General features: G+C 54.0%; 2 protein-coding genes across 6 annotated transcripts in view; one reads left to right on the forward strand and one right to left on the reverse strand.

Moving 5' to 3' along the window:
- The window catches only part of SMC1B (structural maintenance of chromosomes 1B), a 69,649-nt gene extending 68,798 nt beyond the window's left edge, over window positions 1-851 (forward strand). The window contains exon 25 of the mRNA XM_064283384.1: window positions 206-851. Coding sequence (XP_064139454.1) covers window positions 206-307 — 102 coding nt within the window. The 3' untranslated portion in view covers window positions 308-851. The remainder of the gene's footprint in view (window positions 1-205) is intronic.
- FAM118A (family with sequence similarity 118 member A) overlaps window positions 1-24,619 on the reverse strand; it is a 60,270-nt gene that overhangs the window by 21,277 nt on the left and 14,374 nt on the right. For 3 of the 5 annotated variants that reach the window (XM_064283380.1, XM_064283381.1, XM_064283379.1), the window contains exons 2-8: window positions 24,231-24,286; window positions 22,988-23,240; window positions 16,119-16,340; window positions 13,402-13,530; window positions 11,820-12,105; window positions 10,228-10,260; window positions 9,294-9,377 (exon numbers count right to left, since the gene is read on the reverse strand). In XM_064283380.1, coding sequence (XP_064139450.1) covers window positions 9,294-9,377; window positions 10,228-10,260; window positions 11,820-12,105; window positions 13,402-13,530; window positions 16,119-16,340; window positions 22,988-23,240; window positions 24,231-24,277 — 1,054 coding nt within the window. In that variant the 5' untranslated portion in view covers window positions 24,278-24,286. Of the gene's footprint in view, window positions 1-2,299; window positions 3,517-3,536; window positions 7,350-9,293; window positions 9,378-10,227; window positions 10,261-11,819; window positions 12,106-13,401; window positions 13,531-16,118; window positions 16,341-22,987; window positions 23,241-24,230; window positions 24,287-24,619 lie in introns of those variants that run through there. The other 2 variants (XM_064283382.1, XM_064283383.1) reach the window with 2 other exon arrangements.

Consider the following 24,619-nt stretch of genomic DNA (forward strand, 5'->3'; position numbering starts at 1 on the left):
GTGAGAGAATGAAAAGCCTCACGCCAGATAATGCAAAAACAAATCGCTGGTGTAAGTGAGATAGCTGAGAGCCCTTGTCCATGGCTCCTGCGGTTCCTTTTTAAGTAAAGGCAAATCCAGACCCCCGAACGCCCTTATCTTAGGTTTGCTAACACCCCCTCCCTAGACCTGGGGACTGACAGTTAACGTCTTCTCTTCATTTTAGCACGATGACTACATGTTCAGCCGGGTCCTGACCCTCGATCTCTCCCAGTACCCAGACACTGAAGACCAGGAAAGCAGCAGGGGACACCGGGAGTCCCGATAGGAGCGACAGTGCCCTCTTGAGCCACTGCTGCCTCCAAGCAACAGGACAGTCATGTACGGGTCAGGTTAATGGCGGCTTAGTTCCCAGCTGCCCTCCGCACAGCTCCTGAATAATGAACTTCCTGAGCTGGCAGGAACAGCCTCAAGTGCTATTTAAAAAAAACCTTAGCTCAGACCGATGCAGCTGTAGCCCCTCCAGGGAAGGCTCCTTTTAAGATCCGCCCCAGCAGGGAGTTTCCAGTGAAAGTTAACTTTGAATGAGTTTAAGGAAAAAGTTAACAGTTTCTAACACTATGTAACAGTCTAGTAAGAAACATTTCAAATTCTGCACCACCTTCACTCCTGTCTTGCCAATTATGGCACCTCTGAGTAATCTTTAAGGGAAACTCTTAGTTCTTAAATGATAGTTATAGGGTGGTTACGTTGTTTTATGGAAAATTATTTCAGAGGAACTGTTTATCAATATTGAAGATATCAATAAAAAATAATTTCAAATGTCTCCAATCTACAACCTTGGAAACCAAAAACAATTTTAATGGGAAAATTGAAAAGTGTCTGCTGTAAATTTGTTAATACTGAAAAACACAGACTTTCTCAGGTAATACAAACTTCTCCAATTAAATACATTGTTATGGGCAGGAAAGGATGCAGACTTTTCCATAGTATTTCATTTCTATTTAAAAAATGGAGCCAAAAAACTCAAAGATGCTGGTGGTCTTCTCAAGACTGTGTTGGGCCCAAGAGCTAAGCGAGGAGCAACCTCCTGAAGTAGTATAAGTGCTTCCCGACAGCTCACTGTTTCCGGTAACAGAATATATTCTGTGCCTAATAGATTGTCACAAAAGATGGGGCTCCTGGCCTCAAGGTCACTGTTCATCCTCCCACATTCCTGGTTTAGCTCTGGCACCACCACCTCCGTCACCTGCTCTCCCTCTGCAAGGACATCACCTTGAACGTTGTGTCCTGGAAGTGCTCCCAGGCGTTCAGTTTAGACCCGTCTCTTGCCAGACAATCCTAATTCTCTTATGATGCCAGTGAGCCTTGAGAGCAGTCAGCTCTGGGGTAACAGCACCACAAGTGGTGCAGACCCCCAAAACCACAGGGCTCGTGGGGGATGGGTTGAGGCACCACACTTCAATCGCAGCGACACACACAAATAGGAGCCCACTGGAAACGACAGCCAGCTCTTCACACGTGAAGTGCTTGGTTCAGACACAGTAAGAGCACTTTCTCTTGACAACCACCTTCACTGGCTGTGGCGATGAGCACAAGGCTGCAGCTTGTGGTGGAAGGAGGGTCCTCACCTTCTCACCCAGACGGGGCGGGTGGGGAACAGAGGGCGAGCGATGGGCTACGTGCTCACCTGTGGCCTCTGGCTTCCCCTAAGCTGCTCACCTCACCAGGGGTCAGTAAACGTCATCTTAAAGGCCACACTAATTAATTGCTTAGGGTTTGGTGAGGCAGCAACGAGGCTGTTAGATATGTACTCGTACAGCTATTTAAAATGTTAGCATTTAAAAACGTAAAAACTATTCTTGCTTCAGTAAGCCAACAGGGCCATACTTCATTGTCCCCTTCTGGATCAATCCTGACGGAACAACAACTGCATTTTAAAACAAGCGGTACCGCAGGGCTGGCTGCAGACCTAGTCATTCATCACGGGGGACAGCTCAGAGCGCGCCCAGGCCCGGCCCTCGGGGATTCCCACGAGGCGGCTCTACCTTCCCGGGCTCTGCCCTAATCCCAGCCCCTTGTGTGCTTGTGACGCGCTGCACCCTGCGGCTGGCCCGCATCCTAGTCCTCCTTTCAGAGTAGGATAGCCAACCCTGACTACACTTTGTGAATAGTTTATAGTGTTTGCTTTTTAAAAAATTTAAACACATTCAAGTAATTGTGTACTTGGCTTCACAACCAAGTGGCAACTCAGGCCACACTCCTTGTTAAATGGATAATACCGAGCCGTCTCGTGCCTGGGAAAGCTGAGCACACAGGATCAGAGTCAACACTTTATTTACGACCAGAGAGACATACAGATTTGTTTCCCGTGCTTCGAGAGAAAAAAACATCTTGAGCGGGTCTCTGCCTTATCTCTTGTTCACAATCCATCCCAACCTTCACGTTCCTTGTTCTTAGCTCTGTACACCTGCGGGGAGCTTCAGTGCCATCAACGGGGAGTCACAGGCCTGGCAAGCTCTGTCGCACCAAAAACTGGCAGACTCAGCTGAAGCCAAGCAGGGCCGTGACTCCCGGTGTCTCACAGCCTCGCTCTCCTGTGAGGCACTGGCCACAGAGCAGCTCCCTGGCCGCAGCGTTGCCCAACACAGCCGGATCCCGAAGACGTATAAGGTGTGCAGGCCCTCGCCAGGTCTGGCTACTCACTGCGCAAATGCCCTTGAATGTGGGCCACAGGAAGAGAACTTGGAGAGATGAGAACAGCAAGGTTGGGCCTTATCCATAAATAAGGACTTGAAAAGCGTGGAATTTACACTGTAACTAAAAGTTAGCGTCGTCTTTTGCCCACTGGCAGTGTCTCCAGATGGGTGTGCACGACACTGACCTCAACTTGGAAAAGGCCTCCGGCTCCCTGTGACCTCACAGCACTGAGCTACCAGCGTAGCTGCCGCTTCTCTGGGGCTGAAGTCATTAAAATGCCATTGTTCCAAAGAAGCCCTGTCTAGCTAATCGTCCTCACTAGCTGACCCAGGGCCTGGAGTATTCACTTGTTCTTTGCTATTTAACAACGTAACAAACATACCTTTAGTTTTTTTCTAGAGTAACATGTTTCTAGATAAAAATGATTAAATTTAAGTGGTTTCTTGTTTTCTCTTTGGCAACTACTGTTGCTAGGACAGTCTTCCCTTGACCCTTTCATTAGAAAAATCAACCTTGATAAAGGGCGTGTCAAAGGGAAGCCTGGACACTAGTTGTATCCCTGCCCCCTGGTTTTGGTCCCTGAGGTAGCTGTCCATCCATCCTTACAAAGTACCTGAAGTGTGACCTCCCTCCTAGCGGTGAGACACAGTGGGCTCCCACACCCAGCCTCGCCCCCACACGGCTCTTTTGGGGTATATGACGGTTCAGAACTGAGAGATCCCGTGCGGAGTTTTCTGAACATTCCTCATCGTGTGTGTGGCACTGTGGTTACAGAAGGCTGGTTTTCAAGTTGCAGGTTTTATTGGTTTTAAAGATTTCAAGACCCTCCAGCATCATCTGTTTAAACAAAAGAAAGGAACACCAAACATTAACATTCGGCTACAGAGATACCTGCAATAGGATTTCAGTTTCAGAAAGCGCTTCACATTGCGTGTGCGCGCATACACCAAGGAACCCTGGTGGTGCAGTGGTTTAAGCACTCAGCTGCTAACCAAAAGGTCACCAGTTCAAACCCACCAGCCGCTCTAAGGGAGAAAGATGTGGCAGTCTGCTTCCGTAAAGATTACAGTCTTGGAAACCCTATGGGGCAGCTCTGCTCTGTCCTACAGGGTCGCTGGGAGTCAGAATTGACTCCACTCAATGGGTTTGGTGTGTGTGCTAGAGACCTAAAAAGCTCCAAATTGAAATAGGAGCAACTGGCTAGAAAAGGGGACAAAATAAATTATGACATGGGGTTTGCAAAGACCCAGGAAATCCCAGCCCCTAAGTCCACGTGTTGGTTCCACTCTGAGTGGACGGGGGAGGGGCACCACCAGCGCCGAGAACTCTCCACACAGGTGCACGGCCAGACCTGTCAGCGGCACAGACGAGTGCAGCTCAGAACCCACTCCACGCGGCTACTGTGCAGACGGGGGCCTGTCTGCTCCCGAGCCCTGAGGTCTGCAGGCGTGGTGGCCGGAGCACCAAGAAGATAAACACAGGCCTCTCTTGCCCACATGCAAAGCAGGCCAGGGCTTTCCGCAAAAAAAGAAAAAAAAGACCAGAAGGTTACTTCTCTAAACAGATACAACCACCTGGGGAGAAGCGGCGCTGCAGGCGTGGAGATGAGGCGCCCAGCACGGAAGGGCCTGGCCTCGGGGCTGCTGTGCCCACATAAGGGCCCGGCCTCGGGGCAGGTTCGGCTTTGTAGCAAAGTCTGCTGGGCAACTAGCCCTGCAGCTGGTAGACACAGCGCCAGGCCTAGAGTAAAGGCCACACATACAACCGCAAGGGCAGCGGGAGGAGCCTACACAAAGCATCCATAAATAACGGTGGAAAAAGAGGAGGAGCACCAGACACAAGGAAAACATGGAGCAGGAAAGAGCCGAGTGACAGAGTACCACTTGCTGGAGGGAACAGTTCAGAGAACACAGGTTTTGTTTTCTGTTTTTAATTACAGGTGTCCCTACTAACTGAACTCAAAATCCAAACATGCTAAAAGACTTGCAAAGATGTCTTTCCAAAACTCTATCAAAATTGGATTCTCCCTCTAAGGCATCGATACGTATGTCCCCAAAAGGATTTCAGCTGGGCAAAAACTAAGCAGCTGTATCTCAGCAAAGGACCCCAAGAAGATCAGCAGTGCGCTTGCTCCTTCGCCTTCACCCATCACCCAGCAGCAGAGCCCACAGCTCATCCATCTCCTCCTGCCACCAACCTACCATTTGCCCTGGAAGTTACCCTTTTTTGCCTTATTTGACTAAATGTTACTTGCATTCATTACGAATCTTTGTATCTACAACCAATTCCATCAACGGTCCATGCTCCTTTCGTTGCAGAAGGAAAATGTGGGATCATCAAAACCCGTTGCCAATGAGTCGATTCCCATTCACAGCAACCCTACAGGACAGAGTAGAACTGCCCCTGAGGGTTTCCCAGGCTGTAACCTTTACCGAAGCAGACTGCCACACCTGCCTCCCTCTGAGTGGCTAGTGGGTTCAAACCACCAACCTTTCAGTTTGCAACCAAGCACTTAACCACTGTGCCACCAGGACTCAAATATACCCACTAAGGAATTCATTTCATTGCTTAGTGTGATAGTTAATGGTTAGGTGTCAACTCGGCTAGGCCATGAATCTTAGTGTTTTGGCAGATAACATGTAATCATCCTCCATTTTGTGATGTGATGTGATGTGAACAGCCAATCAGATGAAAAGTTGAAAGCCAATCAGTTTCCTTGGAGGTATGAACTGCATCCAATATGCACGGATGTTCTGGCAAAGTTCTCTCTGGATCCTGTATCCGACTCGTCACCCTCTGGCCTCCAATTCCTGGGACATGAGCCTCTGCAACCACCTGAGCCTGGAGGAGCCTCCAGCCTGACACCTGACCCACAGATTTGGGACTTGCCAGCCTCCACAACAGTGTGAGCCACTTCTTTGAGATAAATATATATATATATATATAGGGCCCTGGTGGTGCAATGGTTAAAAACTTGTCTGCTAACCAAAACATCAGCAGTTTGAATTTACCAGCTGCTCCATGGTAACCCTACGAAGGCAGTTCTACTCTGTCCTGTAGGGTCGCTATGAGTCGGAATCGACTCAACAACGAGTTTTAATCGATCATGTATATTTATACATGTAGGCTTCACTGGCTTTGCTCCTCTAGAGAACCCAGCCTAAGACATTTAAAATATAGACAACTAACATGTTAAATGCTTCAGAGCTCTCAAAAATCCCTGTTGGATTGTTACATAGGTGTTTTCTTATTTAAAGTAGAAAAAACAAATTCCAGTTATCTGAAAATCCTCTCCCCTAAATGTCTGTTGTCACGGATGGATGAGCGTCAGATGATCAGGGAGCTCCCAGTGCCTGAGATGTGAACAGGTATCATGAGAAAAACAATGGGGCGCTATAACTCAGAAAACACACGCTCTCAGAAATTACAGAGGATACTGTCAAAGCAAAAATTTAACCCAAGGGCTAGAACATAATTTTGAAAACCTTCTAGAAAGTTTTTTTTTTTTTTCTTTTTAAACAGAGTCAGAAAATGGAAACTAAAAGATAATAGAGAAAATCTAAAATAGTAGAAATCAACTCAAGAGGTTCCAATTAGTATGAATTTCAGGTAGATGGAAAGAAGAAATAATCAAGGAAATGAGATTATTCCAAAACTGGAAAAATGAAGGGAAAAAAATCTAAGCAAGGTAAATAAAAACTTCCACCTAAACACAGCCTCACAGAATTTCTAGACACCTAACCACAGCCTCACAGAATTTCTAGACATCGAGGAAAAAGATCTCCAAAGCTTTCAGAAATGAAAGCAACAGGCCATCTACAAATCAATGAGAATGAGACCACCACCAGACCCTCCAAGTCAGTGAGAATGAGACCGCCACCAGACCCTCCAAGTCAGTGAGAATGAGACCGCCACCAGACCCTCCAAGTCAGTGAGAATGAGACCGCCACCAGACCCTCCAAGTCAGTGAGAATGAGACCACCACCAGACCCTCCAAGTCAGTGACACTAAGACCACCTTCAGACCCTCCTCACCAGGAAGCCCGGACACTCAAGACAGTTTTGGTCTAAGGGGAAATTACCACCAAGAATCCTAGACTCAACTACCAGTGGAGCATGAGGGCCAAGTGGAGACACCTGCAGACACAGCAACACCCGGCAAGTTTACCTTGTGCACACAGTGTCTTCAGGAGTTCCCGAAGGATGTGGGAATGGGGAACAAGAAAAAGGAAGCCTCGGGACAGTAAGGAAGTAAGGCCTAGGTCTAACAAGTACGCAGCATTAGAACAGAGCAGAAGATAAGAAGACAGGAAAATAACTGAGAATATTGTGGAAACACATATTTCTCTGGGCAACAAGAGGAAGAGGAATCTAAAAACTTCTCAAAAAAGAAACCCAAGTACGTTAAGGTCACAATATGAAACGAACAACGAGCACTTCACGGGAGATAAGAAAAACCACATTTGATCTTGACCACATGCCCTTCAAATGGCCTGCCAGTCCTGAACTTGGGAGTCACCACACAGGACATTAACACAACACAGGCTGGTTCTCCAAAAAAAAAATATTCACGTTAACAATGTAAATCCTTTTTTGTGGTTTTTTAATTTTCAGAACCAACCTATAGACGGAGTGGAGGCATCATTCTCTCTTCTCTGTTCTGTAGTCAGCCTTGACAAGGGAGAAGGGGCAGACTTAGGGAAGTGCGATGTGGGAGGGGAGGGGAGGACGCGGGCTGTCACAGCCTGGCCTGACCCCTGCAGTGGGAAGCCAGAGGTGTAGCTGCATCACTTAACACGAAGGGGAACAGAGAGAACCCACCCCGGGGGGAGGGCAAGGCAAGGCCCTGCGTGCACCCACCAGGATACACGTTCCAGAGTCGGGAGAGACTGAGTCCAGTCTGCAAATGATTTACAGTGGTTTTCTCTGAGACCAAGGTGACGTAAGTCAGGACAGGGTCACCTGCAAGGGCAGGTGGAGTGGAAAGTGGGGGGAGGGGGGCTGTTCCTGATAACGTTTCTGGAACTGGGTGTGGTTACCAAAAGGCCAAACCCAGTGCCATCGAGTCAATTCCTACTCATAGTGACCCTACAGTATGGTTGGGTGAGCAAATCCATCGAGAAGGCCTTAGAATTCCTGCACCTTCTCTGCACGTTTTTCTTCACTAAAACAAGCAGAAACTGTCAGCAGTAGCACCTCTGCAGCTGTGGTGTGAGAGGTGTGAGGTCACCGTGGTGTGGGAGGTGTGAGGTCACCGTGGTGTGAGAGGTGTGAGGTCACCGTGGTGTGGGAGGTGTGAGGCCACCGTGGTGTGGGAGGTGTGAGGTCACTGGCGTGGGAGGTGCGAGGTCACCGTGGTGTGGGAGGTGCGAGGTCACCGTGGTGTGGGAGGTTTGAGGTCACCGTGGTGTGGAGGTGTGAGGTCACCGTGGTGTGGAGGTGTGAGGTCACCGTGGTGTGGGAGGTGTGAGGTCACCGTGGTGTGGGAGGTGTGAGGTCACTGGCGTGGGAGGTGTGACGTCACCGTGGTGTGGGAGGTGTGACGTCACCGTGGTGTGGGAGGTGTGAGGTCACCGTGGTGTGGGAGGTGTGAGGTCACTGGCGTGGGAGGTGTGACGTCACCGTGGTGTGGGAGGTGTGAGGCCACCGTGGTGTGGGAGGTGTGAGGTCACTGGCGTGGGAGGTGTGAGGTCACCGTGGTGTGGAGGTGTGAGGTCACCGTGGTGTGGGAGGTGTGAGGTCACTGGCGTGGGAGGTGTGATGTCACCGTGGTGTGGGAGGTGTGAGGTCACCGTGGTGTGGGAGGTGTGAGGTCACTGGCATGGGAGGTGTGAGGTCACCGTGGTGTGGGAGGTGTGAGGTCACTGGCGTGGGAGGTGTGAGGTCACTGGCATGGGAGGTGTGACGTCACCGTGGTGTGGGAGGTGTGAGGTCACCGTGGTGTGGGAGGTGTGAGGTCACCGTGGTGTGGGAGGTGTGAGGTCACTGGTGTGGGAGGTGGGTCACTGGTGTGGGAGGTGTGAGGTCACTGGTGTGGGAGGTGTGAGGTCACTGGTGTGGAGGTGCGAGGTCACCGTGGTGTGAGAGGTGCGAGGTCACCGTGGTGTGGGAGGTGTGAGGCCACCGTGGTGTGGAGGTGTGAGGTCACTGGCGTGGGAGGTGTGAGGTCACTGGTGTGGAGGTGTGAGGTCACTGTGGTGTGGAGGTAAGGTCACTGGTGTGGAAGGTGTGAGGTCACTGGGTGTGGGAGACAAGATCACTGGTGTGGAGGTATAAGGGCACTGTGGTGTGGGAGACATCAGGTCACTGGTGTGGGAGGTGAGGTCACTGGTCTGGAGGTGTGAGGTCACCGTGGTGTGGAGGTGAGGTCACTGGTGTGGAGGTGGGAAGTCACCGTGTGATGTAGAGGTGTGAGGTCACTGTGGTGTGGTGACGTGAGGTCACTGTGGTGTGGCAGACACGAGGTCACTGTGAGCCTGCCTGTGAAGTGGACACCATGTGGGCTTGCTCCTCCCACCACGGGACAGAGAGCATGAAACCAGGCACCACCACTGAACACCTACAGAACAGGGTGCACTGGAAGTGTGGTTCCAGCAAAAAGAAAGGAGAGAGTACCGGCATCCGACTGTCTGAGTCTTTTCGAAACTTCAGTTCCATTCTCTTCCAGCTTCCTCTTTGCACAGTCCTGACATGCGTTACCTGAAAGAGGAAGACTCCGTGTTAAAAGGGTTACCTGTCTGCGTAGGCTTTATACACCCTATTCCAGTGCGCACCCTCTGAGGACCTGCTGTAATCTGACCTTACTGAAGCAGCTGGCCAATCCACCCGCCGCACCTGCAGATGCTACCTGTCTGTGACGCCTTTCTCATAAACACGTCCTTTCACATGGTGACAAGATAGAATCAAGAAGCTGAGCGCAGCTGTGTTAAAATTTCCAATCTGAACCCACGCCGACACCTTTCCGTCTCTGTGGGTATGGGGCCAGGCCAGCCAAGGACAGGGCTGCACATGCAGGCCTCTGCTCCATACCAGGGCCCTTCTTAATCCAGCGAGCCAGCAGGTGGGCAGGCCGGTGCCAAATCCCCCCGCGGGAGGGCACCAGGGGCTCCCGACCTCAGACATCTCTTGTGAGTTCAGAACTCAGCAGAGGTGAGCCCAGCAAGAGGAGGGCCCACATTTCAAGCAAGTGTTAAAGAGAAAAACTGTATGAAATGTTAGAACCTTGCAGGTGAAATTCCTGGAGGGGGTGGGTAACGTCAAGTTACTACACTTCGCACTGAGTGGTATAAGGCAAACAGATTCCTGCTCGGTTCCACCTGGTTCCACAACAGGACTCTCCTCAGGGGCCAGCAGGTGGCCCAGGCTGGCTCAGCTCTGCTCCCCACCCTTTCATTGTGGCAGCAACTGGAGTGGGGGTGCAGCTACTGATCACCTCTGGTGCTGCCGCGTCTTAGGCTAGTTATTTAAGGTGAGAGACAGACTGTTGTGATTTTAGAAGTAGTAGAGGAAGATATGATGGAACATGCTGGCAAAAACAAAGATGCCTTACCCAGAAACGTCGTGCTGTCCACACGATCCACGTCTGAGACGAGAGAAAGACAGTAAGTGTGAGCACGCCTCCACCGTACCCACCCGCCCCACCAGCGAGGTGATGGAGCCCTGCTGCCTGGCTTGGGTCCCAGCGCCAGCCGGGCTCGCTGTGGCTCCCACAACGCCCACCTCCCGGGGTGCTGAGGCTAGATGAGCCTGTGGGCACCGCGCCAGGCCACCTGGCACACAGTGAGCCTCCCCACAATGAAGATAAGGCATCCTGACCACAATATACATGTCCGTAGGGACACAGTCACAGGTTGAAAGTCTGAGTGACCTGTCAACACCGGGTCAGCTCCCGGGGCTCCAAGAGGGGGCCTCAGCAGGCCCAGGAGCCCATGGAGCCACACGCTCTGGAGCCTGAGCTCAGGGTGAAGTTCAGGGGGAATCGGCAGAGGTGAGAAGAAACCACTAACTGGCTTCTCTGCAGACACATGCGCGGGCTCCATGGGGCCACACGGAATGCAGTGCTGGTGGTCCAGGAGCCAGTCCCAGCTTCAGGACACCTGGGCACTAACTGGGCAGGTCATTAGCCTCTGTGAGCCTGTCACAGCACCCATCAACAGCGGGGACTGCTACTGAAAATGAAATAATGCCAAGGGCGCGCGTGGCACGCGACAGCTCGGCTGGCGTTAGTTCCCCCCACAGACGGCTGCCCTGGTTATGCTCTCGGCAGTGCCAGTGGAACTCCAGTCAGTCCGTTCTCCTAATTATTTACAACTCGGAAAAGAAAAGGCTGGTGGGAAAAAAGGAGAACGAGCTGTTGGATTATCTGTGTGGCCAGTCACCCGTGATCTTAGCATCTTCTCGTCATCACAGTTACTAGCTGGCCGCACAGCCAACCTCGGGTGTGGCTAACCCAATTCCGCTAGGTGTGTCTGGGTTTCCCGTCACAATTAAATGATAGTACAGACCTTTCGGAGTCTGCCGTCCTCAATGTTTTATGACACTGAACACAAAGTCACTGACTGCCCTTTTGTCAAAATGACCAAGAATTTCTCAATTGTCTCAATTCCTGGCCTATGAACGATTCTCCAAAAGAAGGTCCAAAAAGAATTACTCTCAAGTTGTGTTGCGTTCGGCAGAACAGGGAAACAATGTTAGCTGAAAAAAGATGCCGAAGTCTTGATAAAATCACGCACTTTTAAAGCTGTAACTTTTAGAACATAGCAGCAGGAGGACAGTGAGAACACCCTGCTCTTCGCAGCTTTTATGCATCGCAAGTGACTGAGCTGGCTTGGTTGTTTCCTTTCTTGGTCAAGGTCATCTGAAGCGTGGCCTAGGATCTGAAACATGCTAAATGTGTGCAACTAAACACACAGCTGTGAACTTCAGAGTTATTTTAAACTTCTAGTCACAGACTGTTACTATCACCCCACTACCCTGATGCACTCGCTATTTTTAAAGCACTGAGAGGCATTTTTTAAATGAACTGGAACATCGGTGAATGTCATGGTAGGTGAACAGTATCTCAGGAAAAAAAAATTTTTAATGGGGAGGCCCAGAAGGGGCTGCCTGTCACACCCCGGAGGTGGAGAAGAGACCCTGTACCTGGGCTGCGCTGTCTGCAGATCTGCGTGGTGAGGTCGTGCATGTAGCCTGGAAAGTCGTCGAAGCAGTCCCCGTAGGATACGACTTTAATTCCGTGCACAAGCATGTCTGCCTGATGCTTAAAGAAATGGTCTTCGTCCTCCTTGAGCACGACCATGTAGTGTTCTAAGTCCACCTTATTCGGCACAGAGTAAAGGAAGAGGGCCTGGAATATCTGATCACGAAGGGTCTCTCCACAGCCCACAAACAGGAAAGATTTGGTGCGGTACAGGTTTTGCAGAGCTTCCTGTGAAAAGGCCAAAGACGACATCGGATGCTCAGTGGAAAGACAGCAAGGTCTACACCTAACCCCAGAACAGCATCTCTGGCCAGACTTCCAGAGAGCCACACTGAGGAATGAGGTCAGCTACGCAGCACACACCCGACACAGCTCTCAGATCAACTGAGAGACGGAAGCCCAGCTGGGCTGGCTGTCTGCCACTCGGCCAGGACGGCGAGCCTCTTCCCACCAGGGCCAGTTACCCGGCCTGTGCCGAAAATCAACGTCCGTGTAGACGTGGCCATCGTCCCCAGCCCCTGCCCACCAAATCTTGTCAGTGCCATCACCCACCTCCAATCTAGCATTATGTAAAACGTTTAACAGGAAATGAGGGCCTTTAGCATGTTTCAGCTCAGAGCCGCACGTGCAAACACCTGGAGGCAGCGTCCACCTCAGCGGATCATGTGTGTGCACTCTGTAGCGCTCAGAGAAGAGGGCTTGGGAGGGAGGGCAGGAATGCTGAGGAGGGACCAGGGACAGAGATGCAGGGAGTGGCACAGGGGGCACAGACCGGGGGGTCACTGGGGACAGAGAGGGCAGGGCTGGGCAAAGCACAGGGAACCACCAATACGGGCATCCAGACCCCTCGGAGAGGCTCAGCCCAGCACAGGGACCCCTACAGCCAGCCACCCGCGTGCACCACACAGGACAAGAATCTGCCGAGTCGGACACTGCAGGCATGCCTGGTGCCAGTGTCACACAGGGCCTGGGGTTGCCAATGAGTGACAGAGCCCTTGACCCTGAGCTCACAGATGAACCAAGGAATTACTGAGTGCTGTTAACGGAAGAGTGTGGAGCAGCCCTCACAGAGACAGAAATGTGAAGACTGGGTTTTGAAAGCTGAACAGACAGCGTGCTCCGTACAGGAAGGAGGGAGAGGCGCTGGATGGGCTCAGAGAAGGAAGGCTGAATGTGTGTGTAAGAAATGAGGAGCTGTAGGAGGGAGGGAGGCCGCCCTGCACAGGAGCTTCCCCCCTGCCCCGCAGGGATGAGGCCAAGCCTGGGAAGAGCAGCCCAGACCCAGGACCTTACAGGAGGCAGCACTCCTGACCCAGCAAGTGCTCACTGGGCATCTATGGCCAGCATGCCAGGCCTTGCAGACACAGCCGAGAGGATGGGAGACATGGCCCTGCCCCAGCAGCAGTGTGGAGGGCAGACGGAGGGTGATGCCTGGACACGGAGAACCGTTCAGACTACAGCCAGCTAGTGGGCACCACGTATTTCCAAGGTTATGCAGCAAATGCCTGATTAAATGAGCCTTACCATTACTTCGGGGTCTTGGGTCACATCCTTATACCCTGATGGGTCCAGCACCATCCCACAAGGGTCTGTGTATAAGCCATGGATGTGGAGAACGCCATATTTGATGTGCCCTCTCGCCCACTGGAGGACCTAGCAAATACGAAGCCAAGACACAGGGAAACCTGCTGTTATCTAAAGCAGATACAAGAGGAAAACATCTAAATCGGATTCCTGGTTTTCGAACTTCCCTGAGAAAGACTAGACATTTCAACTTATAGTTACACCTTTAAGACCTAAGGGAAGCTCAGCCGTTACCAGTGCTACGTACTCCTGTTAGAGCCCATCAAAAGGACCCTAAAGACAGCGAGGTAAGCATAAAGTAGCTTTAACGTTTGAGATTACGGCAAACTGTTCAAAGTGATTACGTTAGGATCATTGGGAACATTCACTTCTGGCTTACACACTGCATTTTAAATATTGCTATTTACAGAGTGGGCGGCTTGAGCCCTCCAGCCGCTGCGCGGGAGAAAGACGTGGCAGTCGGCTTCTGTAAAGACTTACGGCCTTGGAGACCCTACGGCGCAGTTCTACTCTGTCCTACAGGGACACCATGAGTTGGAATTGACTCAACAGCAGTGGCTTTTTGGTTTTATTTATATATTGTTTTTATAATCAGAAAAAATACGTACAGAAAACAGAATTCATCAAACGGCCAACTGTATGCATTTTGTTCAAGACACAGAGCAAAGGGCCTCAGGAAGATGTGACGGTGAACAGGTAGTTTCACCTCACGTGGGAGCATCCCTCAGCGGATGTACCAGCAGGAGACACCCCCGCTCACCAACACGCTCGGGGGACCAGCTAGCTCCGTCGTCGCTACGCTCAATCTGCGGTTTCTCTCCACAGACACCACTCACAGTGTCACACCGTCCTAAGCTCGCTCAGGAAGACAAACTCCCCCAGGTCGCTGACAGCCCCGGACAGGGTGAAACGCCACCCACGATGGCAAGAACTGTAGTCTCAGAGCGACTCCTTCTAAGAAGTCTGCACCCATGTCCCCGAGCACCCCTCACTCTCTGCCATGAAGGTGAGCACTGAGGACTCTGAGCTGAGGCCTGGGTGTGCGCCAGCCTGCCACTAGGGTGGGGCCTCAAACAAGATGCCACCTCCATGTGCTCGAGCCTCCCTGTGCACAGAGGAGCCAGACACCTTCCCTCACAGGCTCAGAGGGACAGCACGGGGAGGGTGACCAGAGGGGACAGACCCCTTCCCTCACGGGCTCAGAGGGACAGCACGGGGAGGGTGACCAGAGGGGACAGACACCTTTCCTCACGGGCTCAGAGGGACAGCACGGAGAGGGTGACCAGAGGGGACAGACACCTTCCCTCACGGGTTCAGAGGGACAGCACGGGGAGGGTGACAAAAGGGGGCAGACACCTTCCCTCACGGGCTCAGAGGGACAGCACGGGGAGGGTGACCAGAGGGGACAGACACCTTCCCTCACGGGCTCAGAGGGACAGCACGGGGAGGGTGACCAGAGGGGACAGACACCTTCCCTCACGGGCTCAGCAGGACGGCATGGGGAGCAGTGGTAGTCATCAACACTAATGTAAACCCTTACAAAAACCTACACAGGAGATGAACACGCACTTCACAAATGTGCTCAACCTTACTCATAAAAAAAATAAAAATTGTAAATTTTCACCTATCAGATAGCTGAAGTGTATTTTGTTTTGTTTTTTTTAAATAACGTCTTGGGTTGGCAAGTCATGGGAACTAGGTAGTACCCCCATACCCAGTCAGTGGGGGGTAACTGGTGAATCATTCCGGAAAACAATCTGGAAATTTCTATCAGTCTTTAAAATAGTCACGCCTTTAGACGCTGACACTCTTCTAGGAATTTACCATGAAGAAGCAAAGAGAAACATGGAAGCGTAAGGACCGTCGCTGCAGCATCAGCTGTAATGGCAAAGCTCTGCTACAACAGTGCAGGACGACTAACGACTCTCGGTCAGTCTCCCAAGTATTCTGCTGTTTTAACTCACGCCTGCAAGCCAGTTCAATGACAGGAAAAGGCTCACAGTGTAATATTATGGGAAAAATGTGGGCGAAAAGGCTATTGATGCTGCAATCCCTATGGGTTTTATTAACCAGAAATTAACACCAGCAAGACTGTGGCGGCTTTTGCTTTCCTTTCTCACTATTTTTATTTCCCGTATTTTCTACAAGGAATCCAGTGAGTAAATGTAGATCAGAAAAGCTTACAGGCCCGCAGGACAGAATACAAAAAAGCAACCCACTGCTGTGGAACGGATTCTCACTCAAGGAGACCCGTGTGTTACAGAGCAGAGCCGGGCTCCATAGGGTTTCTTGGCTGTCACCCTTCCAGAAGCAGATTGCCAGGCCTTTACTGCAGAGCGCCACCGGGTAGGTTCAAGCCACCAACCTTCAGGTTAATAGCTGAGTGCAAACTGTCTGCGCCACCCGGGGACCAGAAAGAAAGACAAGGTAATAAGAAAAGAAATTGGGCAACACAAGTCTTGAGAGATGAAGGGCCTCACCACCCCAGCTCCCGGCGGCCCTGCGGAGACCAGCATAGCCTTTCAAGAATGACTTAGCGGCTGGTTCGACTGCGGAGAGCTGGCAGGTAGCAACCTGTCAGGACAAAGTCCCTGCTGGAGGAAAGCAAACCTCCCGTAAATCCTCAGCAGCCCACAGCCCTCGGCCCAGGCCCGCACCTTCGTCTTGTCCTTGAGGTCCAGGGACTCCATGGGCCTGTTCTGCCGCTGCCCGACAATCTCCAGCAGGTTGTCGTAGTTGGTGGTCAGCACCATGGTGCCACGCTCCATCAGGCCAAGGACGCACTGCAGCACCAGTGGCTTCTGGATGTGCTGCTCCAGGCTGTCAAAGACCTCCATCAGGCAGTCCTGGAAGAAGCTGGGCTTGGTGTCACCGGTGCGCTACGGAAAGGCAGAACGCCAGTTACGAGGACGTCGGCCTTTGACAACCTCCGTGCACCTAAGCAGGTGGTATTCTGGGTGCGAGGAACACAGCCATGAAACACCAACCACTGACCTCATGGAGTTTATGACGGCTCCAGAGGAGGGAGACAGAGAATGGGCAAACAGGGATGACAGGCCGGATAGGGACCACGGCTGTGGGAAAAGCAAAGCAGAGAGGAGGGCAGGCAGGGCTGGGCGAGGGTGGCGGGGCCGGAGGCAGACCAGTGGAGGGAAACAACGGGAAGTGATGGCAGAGAGGGACCTGAACTAGACCTTGGGCCTTGACCACCAGGCCTCAGACCCCAGCCTTCCCCGGAGAGCTGCAGCGGTACTGGCTTTCTCGTTCTTGGTGGCACAACAAAGGGTGTGTCTCCATCAATGCACCTTCAACAGATGACAGCGCTGCAGAGACCGCTGAGAGACAGTGCTGCAGGGACTGCTGGGAGTCAACAAGATGGCTTTGCCTGGGCCTCTGCATTCAGCACCAAGGCCCTGGATGCCTGGACAAGGGCAGTTTCGGGACAGTGGTGGGGGCACAAGCCTGCCTGGAGTGGGTCCATGAGAAAAGGATAGTAACTGGCCACAACGGGTACAAACAGCTCTTTTGAAGAGTTTTGCTCTTAGGAGAATCAGGAAGATGGGGGTGGTAGAGAGGAGGACGCAGGGGTGGAGAGATCTCATGCGCTCCCAGGAAGGTACCCCGGCCTGGCCTCTGTCTCCCCGTGGGATGGCCACGGAGCCCAGGGGTGCACTGCCTTGCAGTGACTCCACCTAGCCCTCCCCACCTGGCCGTCTGTCAGAATTCACCCTGTCATCGTGCCCTTTGTCCCTGTGTAAGTTGGTCGTCATGAAAAGCCAGATTACCACTCTCCCCATAAGGCTCTGGGTACCCCCTTTTCTGACACTCTCCCACCCTCCCGATTCCAAAGCCCTCCCACTATTCCCAGTGGAGCTCAGAGGCTGTCGGCAGCAACATCTCCCATCTTCACCCTCCCATGTGGGTGCTTATCTTCTTCCTCAGCTGAACCAGGCGGCCTGCTCCCCCAAGTCCCCCAAGCAGGGGCTGGTCCCCACATCCCTGTGTCCTCCCCCAAGTCCCCCAGACGGGGGCTGCTCCCCATGTCCCTGTGCCCTCCCCCAAGTCCCCCAGGCGGGGGCTGCTCCCCACATCCCTGTGCCCTCCAAGTCCCCCAGGCGGGGGCTGCTCCCCACATCCCTGTGCCCTCCCCCAAGCCCCCCAGGTGGGGGCTGCTCCCCACGTCCCTGTGCCCTCCCCCAAGTCCCCCAGGCAGGGGCTGCTCCCCACATCCCTATGCCCCTGGGCCTGACACTGCTGCTGCTAGATGATCTGCCTCCCTCCCCTGACGGCTGGCCACCCCCCTTGTCGCAGGAACAGAGACTCCTGGGTCTCGCCCCTCACCCCCTGGAGACTTCAGCTCCCAGCTCGCCATTACCCCCTCCAGCTGTACTTCTGTCACAGTTTGTAGGTGTTCACGCCCACTTAGACCATCTTTTCTGCACCAGGGCCTCCAAAGTCCTCCGTTAGTCTCCCCAGTAACAGTCCCATCTCAGCCATCCCGCCGACGGTCACACCCCAGATTTCATCCTTACCAAGAGCTCTGGTCCAGTCTCCCCATCTCCAACCACTCCTTCCTGTCCGCCCAACTCTCCTGCACCCCAGCTCCCATGAAAACCTCACCCCACCAAGACCACCAGATGCTGACTCTACTACCTTCTCACTGGCCCTCACTGCCCCAATGCCCTCTCTACTCCCACCAACCAGCTGGGGTCCCAGACTCTTATCACTTCACCACTCTCTTGGCTAAGCGCCCAACTTCCTTGCCCTTCTTTGCTTTGTTGGGATTCTCTGGCAAAACTCCAACCCTGATCAACCCAACTCTCCACTTTCTCCACATCTGTCCTCAAGACCCCAGCCCCCATCAACCCAACTCTGCACGTCCCACACTTGTCCTCAAAACGGGTGGACGTGCAGGGAGAACACCCCATGCTGACTGGCCTCACTGTAGCTCTTTTTATGAAAGTTCTCAAAAAATACACAACAGCAGAGAGGGCAGTAGAATGAGGCTCCAAACACTCATCCCCGAGATGAACCCACTTCCGGCCAACGTGGCCTCTGCTCACAGAGGGACCTCGTCTCAAACGGGCCCTCAGAGCTGCCCAGCAATCCTATGCATTTCCCTGCACCACTGACTCTGTCGTCTTCTTCTGATGGGTTGGTCAGCTCTTTTTATAAAGGGCCAGATAGTAAATATTTTAGGCTTTGCAGGCCATACGCTCTATTGCAAATACTCTGCACAGAAGCAGGAAAGCCCCACAGCCTGCTGAAATGAATGGGCGTGGCTGCGTCCAATGAGGCTTTACCTACAAAAACAGGCAGCAGACTGGATCGCTTGCAGGCCACAGACTGCCAGCCCTGCTCTGATACACTGGCCCATATCAACAGACACTCGTGTTTGTTAGCATCACCCAAACTGAAGTCCTCTCCTGGACTCTGGTAAACCTAGGTACTGTCAGATACGCTCAAGTCCACCCCCAACTCATGGCAACCCCACGCACGAAAGAATGAAATGCTGCCCAGTCCTGGGCCATGCCCATGATCAGATGCAGATCAACCATTGTGATCACAGGGTTTTCACGGGCTGATTTCAGAAGTAGATTGCCAGGCCCTGGACGCTCTGCTGAAACCTGTTCAGCATCACAGCAACATGCAAGCCTCCCCCAACAGACGCAGGGTGACTGAACATGGGGTGCACTGGCCGGATACTGAGCCCAGGCCTCCAGCGTGGGAGCCATGTCTACCGCTGAGCCATAGAGCCGCGTGTCAAACTCCAGCCAATGAGACGGAAACAGAAGTGGCATGTGACTTCTGTGTCAGGCCCTTGGAGATGACTTCCACTTTCCCCTCACAGGCCGGAGCATGCTTGTCATGGCAGGAGCTGCAACAGCTATCTTAGGGTCTGAGAAGGATGCTGCAAGTTGAAGGAGCAGAGGACAGACGGGAGCCTGGGCCCCAACACTGTGAACTCCGTGCTCACCACACTTGTACATGAGAAACAGAAAAAGCTGAGCCGCTAGACCTTTAGGTCTTCTTCAATCCAAGTCCAAGCAATGAGAAGAAGCCTACCACAGCCTCCGCCACACTGTCCAGCTTCCCGGCACTGGGGCCTCCATGTTGTGGCTGACCTTCACTGCACCTGCTCCCACAGAGGACACGGCCTCACCTGTCACTGCACCTGCTCCCACGGAGGACACGGCCTCACCTGTCACTGCACCTGCTCCCACAGAAGACATGGCCTCACCTGTCACTGCACCTGCTCCCACGGAGGACACGGCCTCACCTGTCACTGCACCTGCCCCACGGAGGACACGTCCTCACCTGTCACTGCACCTGCTCCCACAGAAGACACGGCCTCACCTGTCACTGTACCTGCTCCCACGGAGGACACGGCCTCACCTGTCACTGCACCTGCCCCATGGAGGACACGTCCTCACCTGTCACTGCACCTGCTCCCACGGAGGACACGGCCTCACCTGTCACTGCACCTGCCCCATGGAGGACACGTCCTCACCTGTCACTGCACCTGCTCCCACAGAGGACACGGCCTCACCTGTCACTGCACCTGCCCCACGGAGGACACGTCCTCACCTGTCACTGCACCTGCTCCCACAGAAGACACGGCCTCACCTGTCACTGCACCTGCTCCCACGGAGGACACGGCCTCACCTGTCACTGCACCTGCCCCACGGAGGACACGTCCTCACCTGTCACTGCACCTGCTCCCACGGAGGACACGGCCTCACCTGTCACTGCACCTGCCCCATGGAGGACACGTCCTCACCTGTCACTGCACCTGCTCCCACAGAGGACACGGCCTCACCTGTCACTGCACCTGCTCCCACGGAGGACACGGCCTCACCTGTCACTGCACCTGCTCCCACGGAGAACACGTCCTCACCTGTCACTGCACCTGCTCCCACGGAGGACACGTCCTCACCTGTCACTGCACCTGCCCCACAGAGGACACGGCCTCACCTGTCACTGCACCTGCCCCACGGAGGACACGTCCTCACCTGTCACTGCACCTGCTCCCACAGAGGACATGGCCTCACCTGTCACTGCACCTGCTCCCACGGAGAACACGGCCTCACCTGTCACTGCACCTGCTCCCACAGAGGACACGGCCTCACCTGTCACTGCACCTGCCCCACGGAGGACACGTCCTCACCTGTCACTGCACCTGCTCCCACAGAGGACATGGCCTCACCTGTCACTGCACCTGCTCCCACGGAGAACACGGCCTCACCTGTCACTGCACCTGCTCCCACAGAGGACACGGCCTCACCTGTCACTGCACCTGCCCCACGGAGGACACGTCCTCACCTGTCACTGCACCTGCTCCCACAGAAGACACGGCCTCACCTGTCACTGCACCTGCTCCCACGGAGGACACGGCCTCACCTGTCACTGCACCTGCTCCCACGGAGAACACGTCCTCACCTGTCACTGCACCTGCTCCCACGGAGGACACGTCCTCACCTGTCACTGCACCTGCCCCACAGAGGACACGGCCTCACCTGTCACTGCACCTGCCCCACGGAGGACACGTCCTCACCTGTCACTGCACCTGCTCCCACAGAGGACATGGCCTCACCTGTCACTGCACCTGCTCCCACGGAGAACACGGCCTCACCTGTCACTGCACCTGCTCCCACAGAGGACACGGCCTCACCTGTCACTGCACCTGCCCCACGGAGGACACGTCCTCACCTGTCACTGCACCTGCTCCCACAGAAGACATGGCCTCACCTGTCACTGCACCTGCTCCCACGGAGGACACGGCCTCACCTGTCACTGCACCTGCCCCACGGAGGACACGTCCTCACCTGTCACTGCACCTGCCCCACGGAGGACACGTCCTCACCTGTCACTGCACCTGCTCCCACGGAGGACACGGCCTCACCTGTCACTGCACCTGCCCCACGGAGGATACGGCCTCACCTGTCACTGCACCTGCTCCCACAGAGGACACGGCCTCACCTGTCACTGCACCTGCCCCATGGAGGACACGTCCTCACCTGTCACTGCACCTGCTCCCACGGAGGACACGGCCTCACCTGTCACTGCACCTGCTCCCACGGAGGACACGGCCTCACCTGTCACTGCACCTGCCCCACGGAGGATACGGCCTCACCTGTCACTGCACCTGCCCCACGGAGGACACGGCCTCACCTGTCACTGCACCTGCTCCCACAGAGGACACGGCCTCACCTGTCACTGCACCTGCTCCCACGGAGGACATGGCCTCACCTGTCACTGCACCTGCTCCCACGGAGAACACGGCCTCACCTGTCACTGCACCTGCTCCCACGGAGGACACGGCCTCACCTGTCACTGCACCTGCCCCACGGAGGACACGTCCTCACCTGTCCCTGCGCCTGCCCCACGGAGGACACGTCCTCACCTGTCACTGCACCTGTTCTCACGGAGGACACGCCCTCATCTACCACTACACCTGCTCCCATGGGGAACCCACCCTGACCTGTCATTGCACTGGCCCCATGGAGGGCCCGCCCTCACCTGTCACCTCACCTGCCCCATGGAGGACACGCCCTCACCTGTCACTGCACCTGCCCCATGGAGGACCCACCGCACCTGTCACTGCACCTGCCCCACAGAGGACCCACCTCACCTGTCACTGCACCTGCCCTGTGGAGGACCCAGCCACGCACCTAAGGCCAAGCTCCCTCACGCACCACTCTAGCACTGTCTCTTACAGAACCGATGACCTTCCTCTCTCCTGGATCACGTCCACTAGCCCACAGAAAGCTATCTCCACCATCTTGCAACATTTTCTAAGAACAACTCATCATCTGAAGAGATGTGGCCGGCGTGCTGAGACCAAGACACACCTAGAGGTCCCTCCTCCACCCAACGAACAGAAAACAACCAAATTCACACCCAGTGGCACATAACGACACCCCAGACCTGTCGCCTGCCCAGGTTCCATTTAGCCCCACGCAGTACCTGGCATGTTCTGTGTGTCAAAAGATGACACTGACAGATGAGAGGATTTTGGGCTCCTGCTCAGCTGAGTCTGCCATGAAGCGAACACAGCACAGGCCCGAAGCAAATTAACATCAAATCCAGACTCACCCGCATGGCCCAGAACCAGGGTCGGCCCCGTGGGACCTGCAGTACTCATCAGAAAGACTCACCCGCATGACCCAAAACCAGGGTCACCCCGTGGGACCTGCAGTACTCGCCAGAAAGACTCACCCGCATGGCCCAGAACCAGGGTCACCCCGTGGGACCTGCAGTACTCGTCAGAAAGACTCACCCACATGGCCCAGAATGAGGGTCAGCCCCGTGGGACCTGCAGTACTTGTCAGAAAGACACACCCGCATGGCCCAGAACCAGGGTCGGCCCCATGCGACCTGCAGTACTCATCAGAAAGACTCACCCGCATGGCCCAGAACCAGGGTCACCCTGTGGGACCTGCAGTACTCATCAGGAAGACTCACCTGCATGGCCCAGAACCAGGGTCGCCCCGTGGGACCTGCAGTACTTGTCAGAAAGACTCACCGGTGACATCTTACGGATGAGGTCGTGGGCAACAACCAGCAGGTCCCGGTCCTTGGTCATCTTCCTCCGGAACTCGGCGATGTCCCCAGGATGCAACACCTCCAGCTGCTCCGCAGCCTCGATGACAGCCTCGATGCAGCCTCGCCAGGAGCACAGCGCAGGGATGCCTGGGGCCACGGCCGCACTGACACCTGTCCCGATGACCAGGAGCAGTTCCTGTGGCTGTTTCCGGATGAGGCTTTTCAAAAACTTTCTACTCACAACAGGGAAGAAGAGAATGAACGCCAACGTGGAAATACTGCGACCACACAGAGAATATCACTATCGCCTGCCCAGGTTCCATTTAGCCCCACGCGGCACCTGGGAACGTCTAATACAGCCTGCAGGGCACACATCGGTGTTTTCCCTACTCTACCCCACGGTGGGAGACAGTCTGGGCTGTCTCCTTTACGTCTTTACTTTACATGGGCTAGCCTCAATTGAAAGGTGCCCTGGTGGCACAGTGGTTAAGCGCTCGGCTGTGAACCCAAAGGTCCGCGTTTTGAGCCCACCAGCAGCTCCATGGGAGAGAGATGTGGCAGTCTGCTTCCATAAAGATTACAGCCTTGGAAACCCCATGGAGCAGTTCTTCTCTGTCCTACGGGGCTGCTATGAGTCAAAATTAACTTGGCACCGGGTTAGTCTCGTTTCCTAAAGGACCTGGGGGCAGCTGTGTCTTATTCATCTTGAGTCTCCCACAGTGCTAAGCACATATCTAAGTGACACATAGCTGTGAATAAAAAGCTCAGCACTCTTCACTTCTCTGGAGCTGCAGAGAGACTGTAAATACGAACTGTGACGACAAATGATCCCTGCCTGCAGTGAGAGATATGCAGGTTCCCGGCACCACCTACCGCAGCGCGTTTCAGGCCAGCGCCCCCTTCTCTGGCTGCCTCCTCACACGCAAAGCCTGCTGGCCATCTTCAGCCAAGAACTCTTTCCCGCTAAGCGGGGCGCCCGAGTCATAGACAAGGCCACTCTAGCTACTTGCTGCTTGGTTTGGAAGCTAGGCTGTGGGGCACTGGGGTAGAAAACTGCCTTCTGGAATGTTTCTTTTGTTGAAGCAAAACGCAGCGGACAGCCCCCTTAAGGCCCCCTCCAGACCCACGGGGTCCAGAGCAACGCAGGTGCTAAGCACCATGTGGGCAGACCCGAGGGGTGCTGCATGAGGTCAATCAGCTTGAAGGCATGGGTGACTATTTACCTTGACTTCTGTTCACTTCTATTTGTTGGCTTTTCCACTGAATCCATCTGTGAACCCTAAAGAGAAAAATCAGTCAGAAGCAATTTCTATCCCCCAGGTAAACGTTCTTTGACAATTACCCTGGAAGAGAGTTAAGGTTGGAATTAAAACCAAAGGTCCCGGATCGTTATTTAAATTAGAAGACCTGAAAAATGTCACATGCAAAAAACGTCCATTGAGGATGTTTCCTAAGCCACTGCCCCCAACGCTGTGTGATCTATCAGGCCCGGAGGTTCAGACTCTTGCTGCTCTAAGGAGCTCTGAGGCCATCCGGTGGCGGCTCAGGGCCGGCTGCTCACGCCGGCCCCCTATGACCCTATCCCGGAAGAGCTTCCAGGCCTGCAGAGATT

This window comes from Loxodonta africana, chromosome 4 (assembly GCF_030014295.1).
Source record: "Loxodonta africana isolate mLoxAfr1 chromosome 4, mLoxAfr1.hap2, whole genome shotgun sequence".
NCBI classification, from domain to species: domain Eukaryota; kingdom Metazoa; phylum Chordata; class Mammalia; order Proboscidea; family Elephantidae; genus Loxodonta; species Loxodonta africana.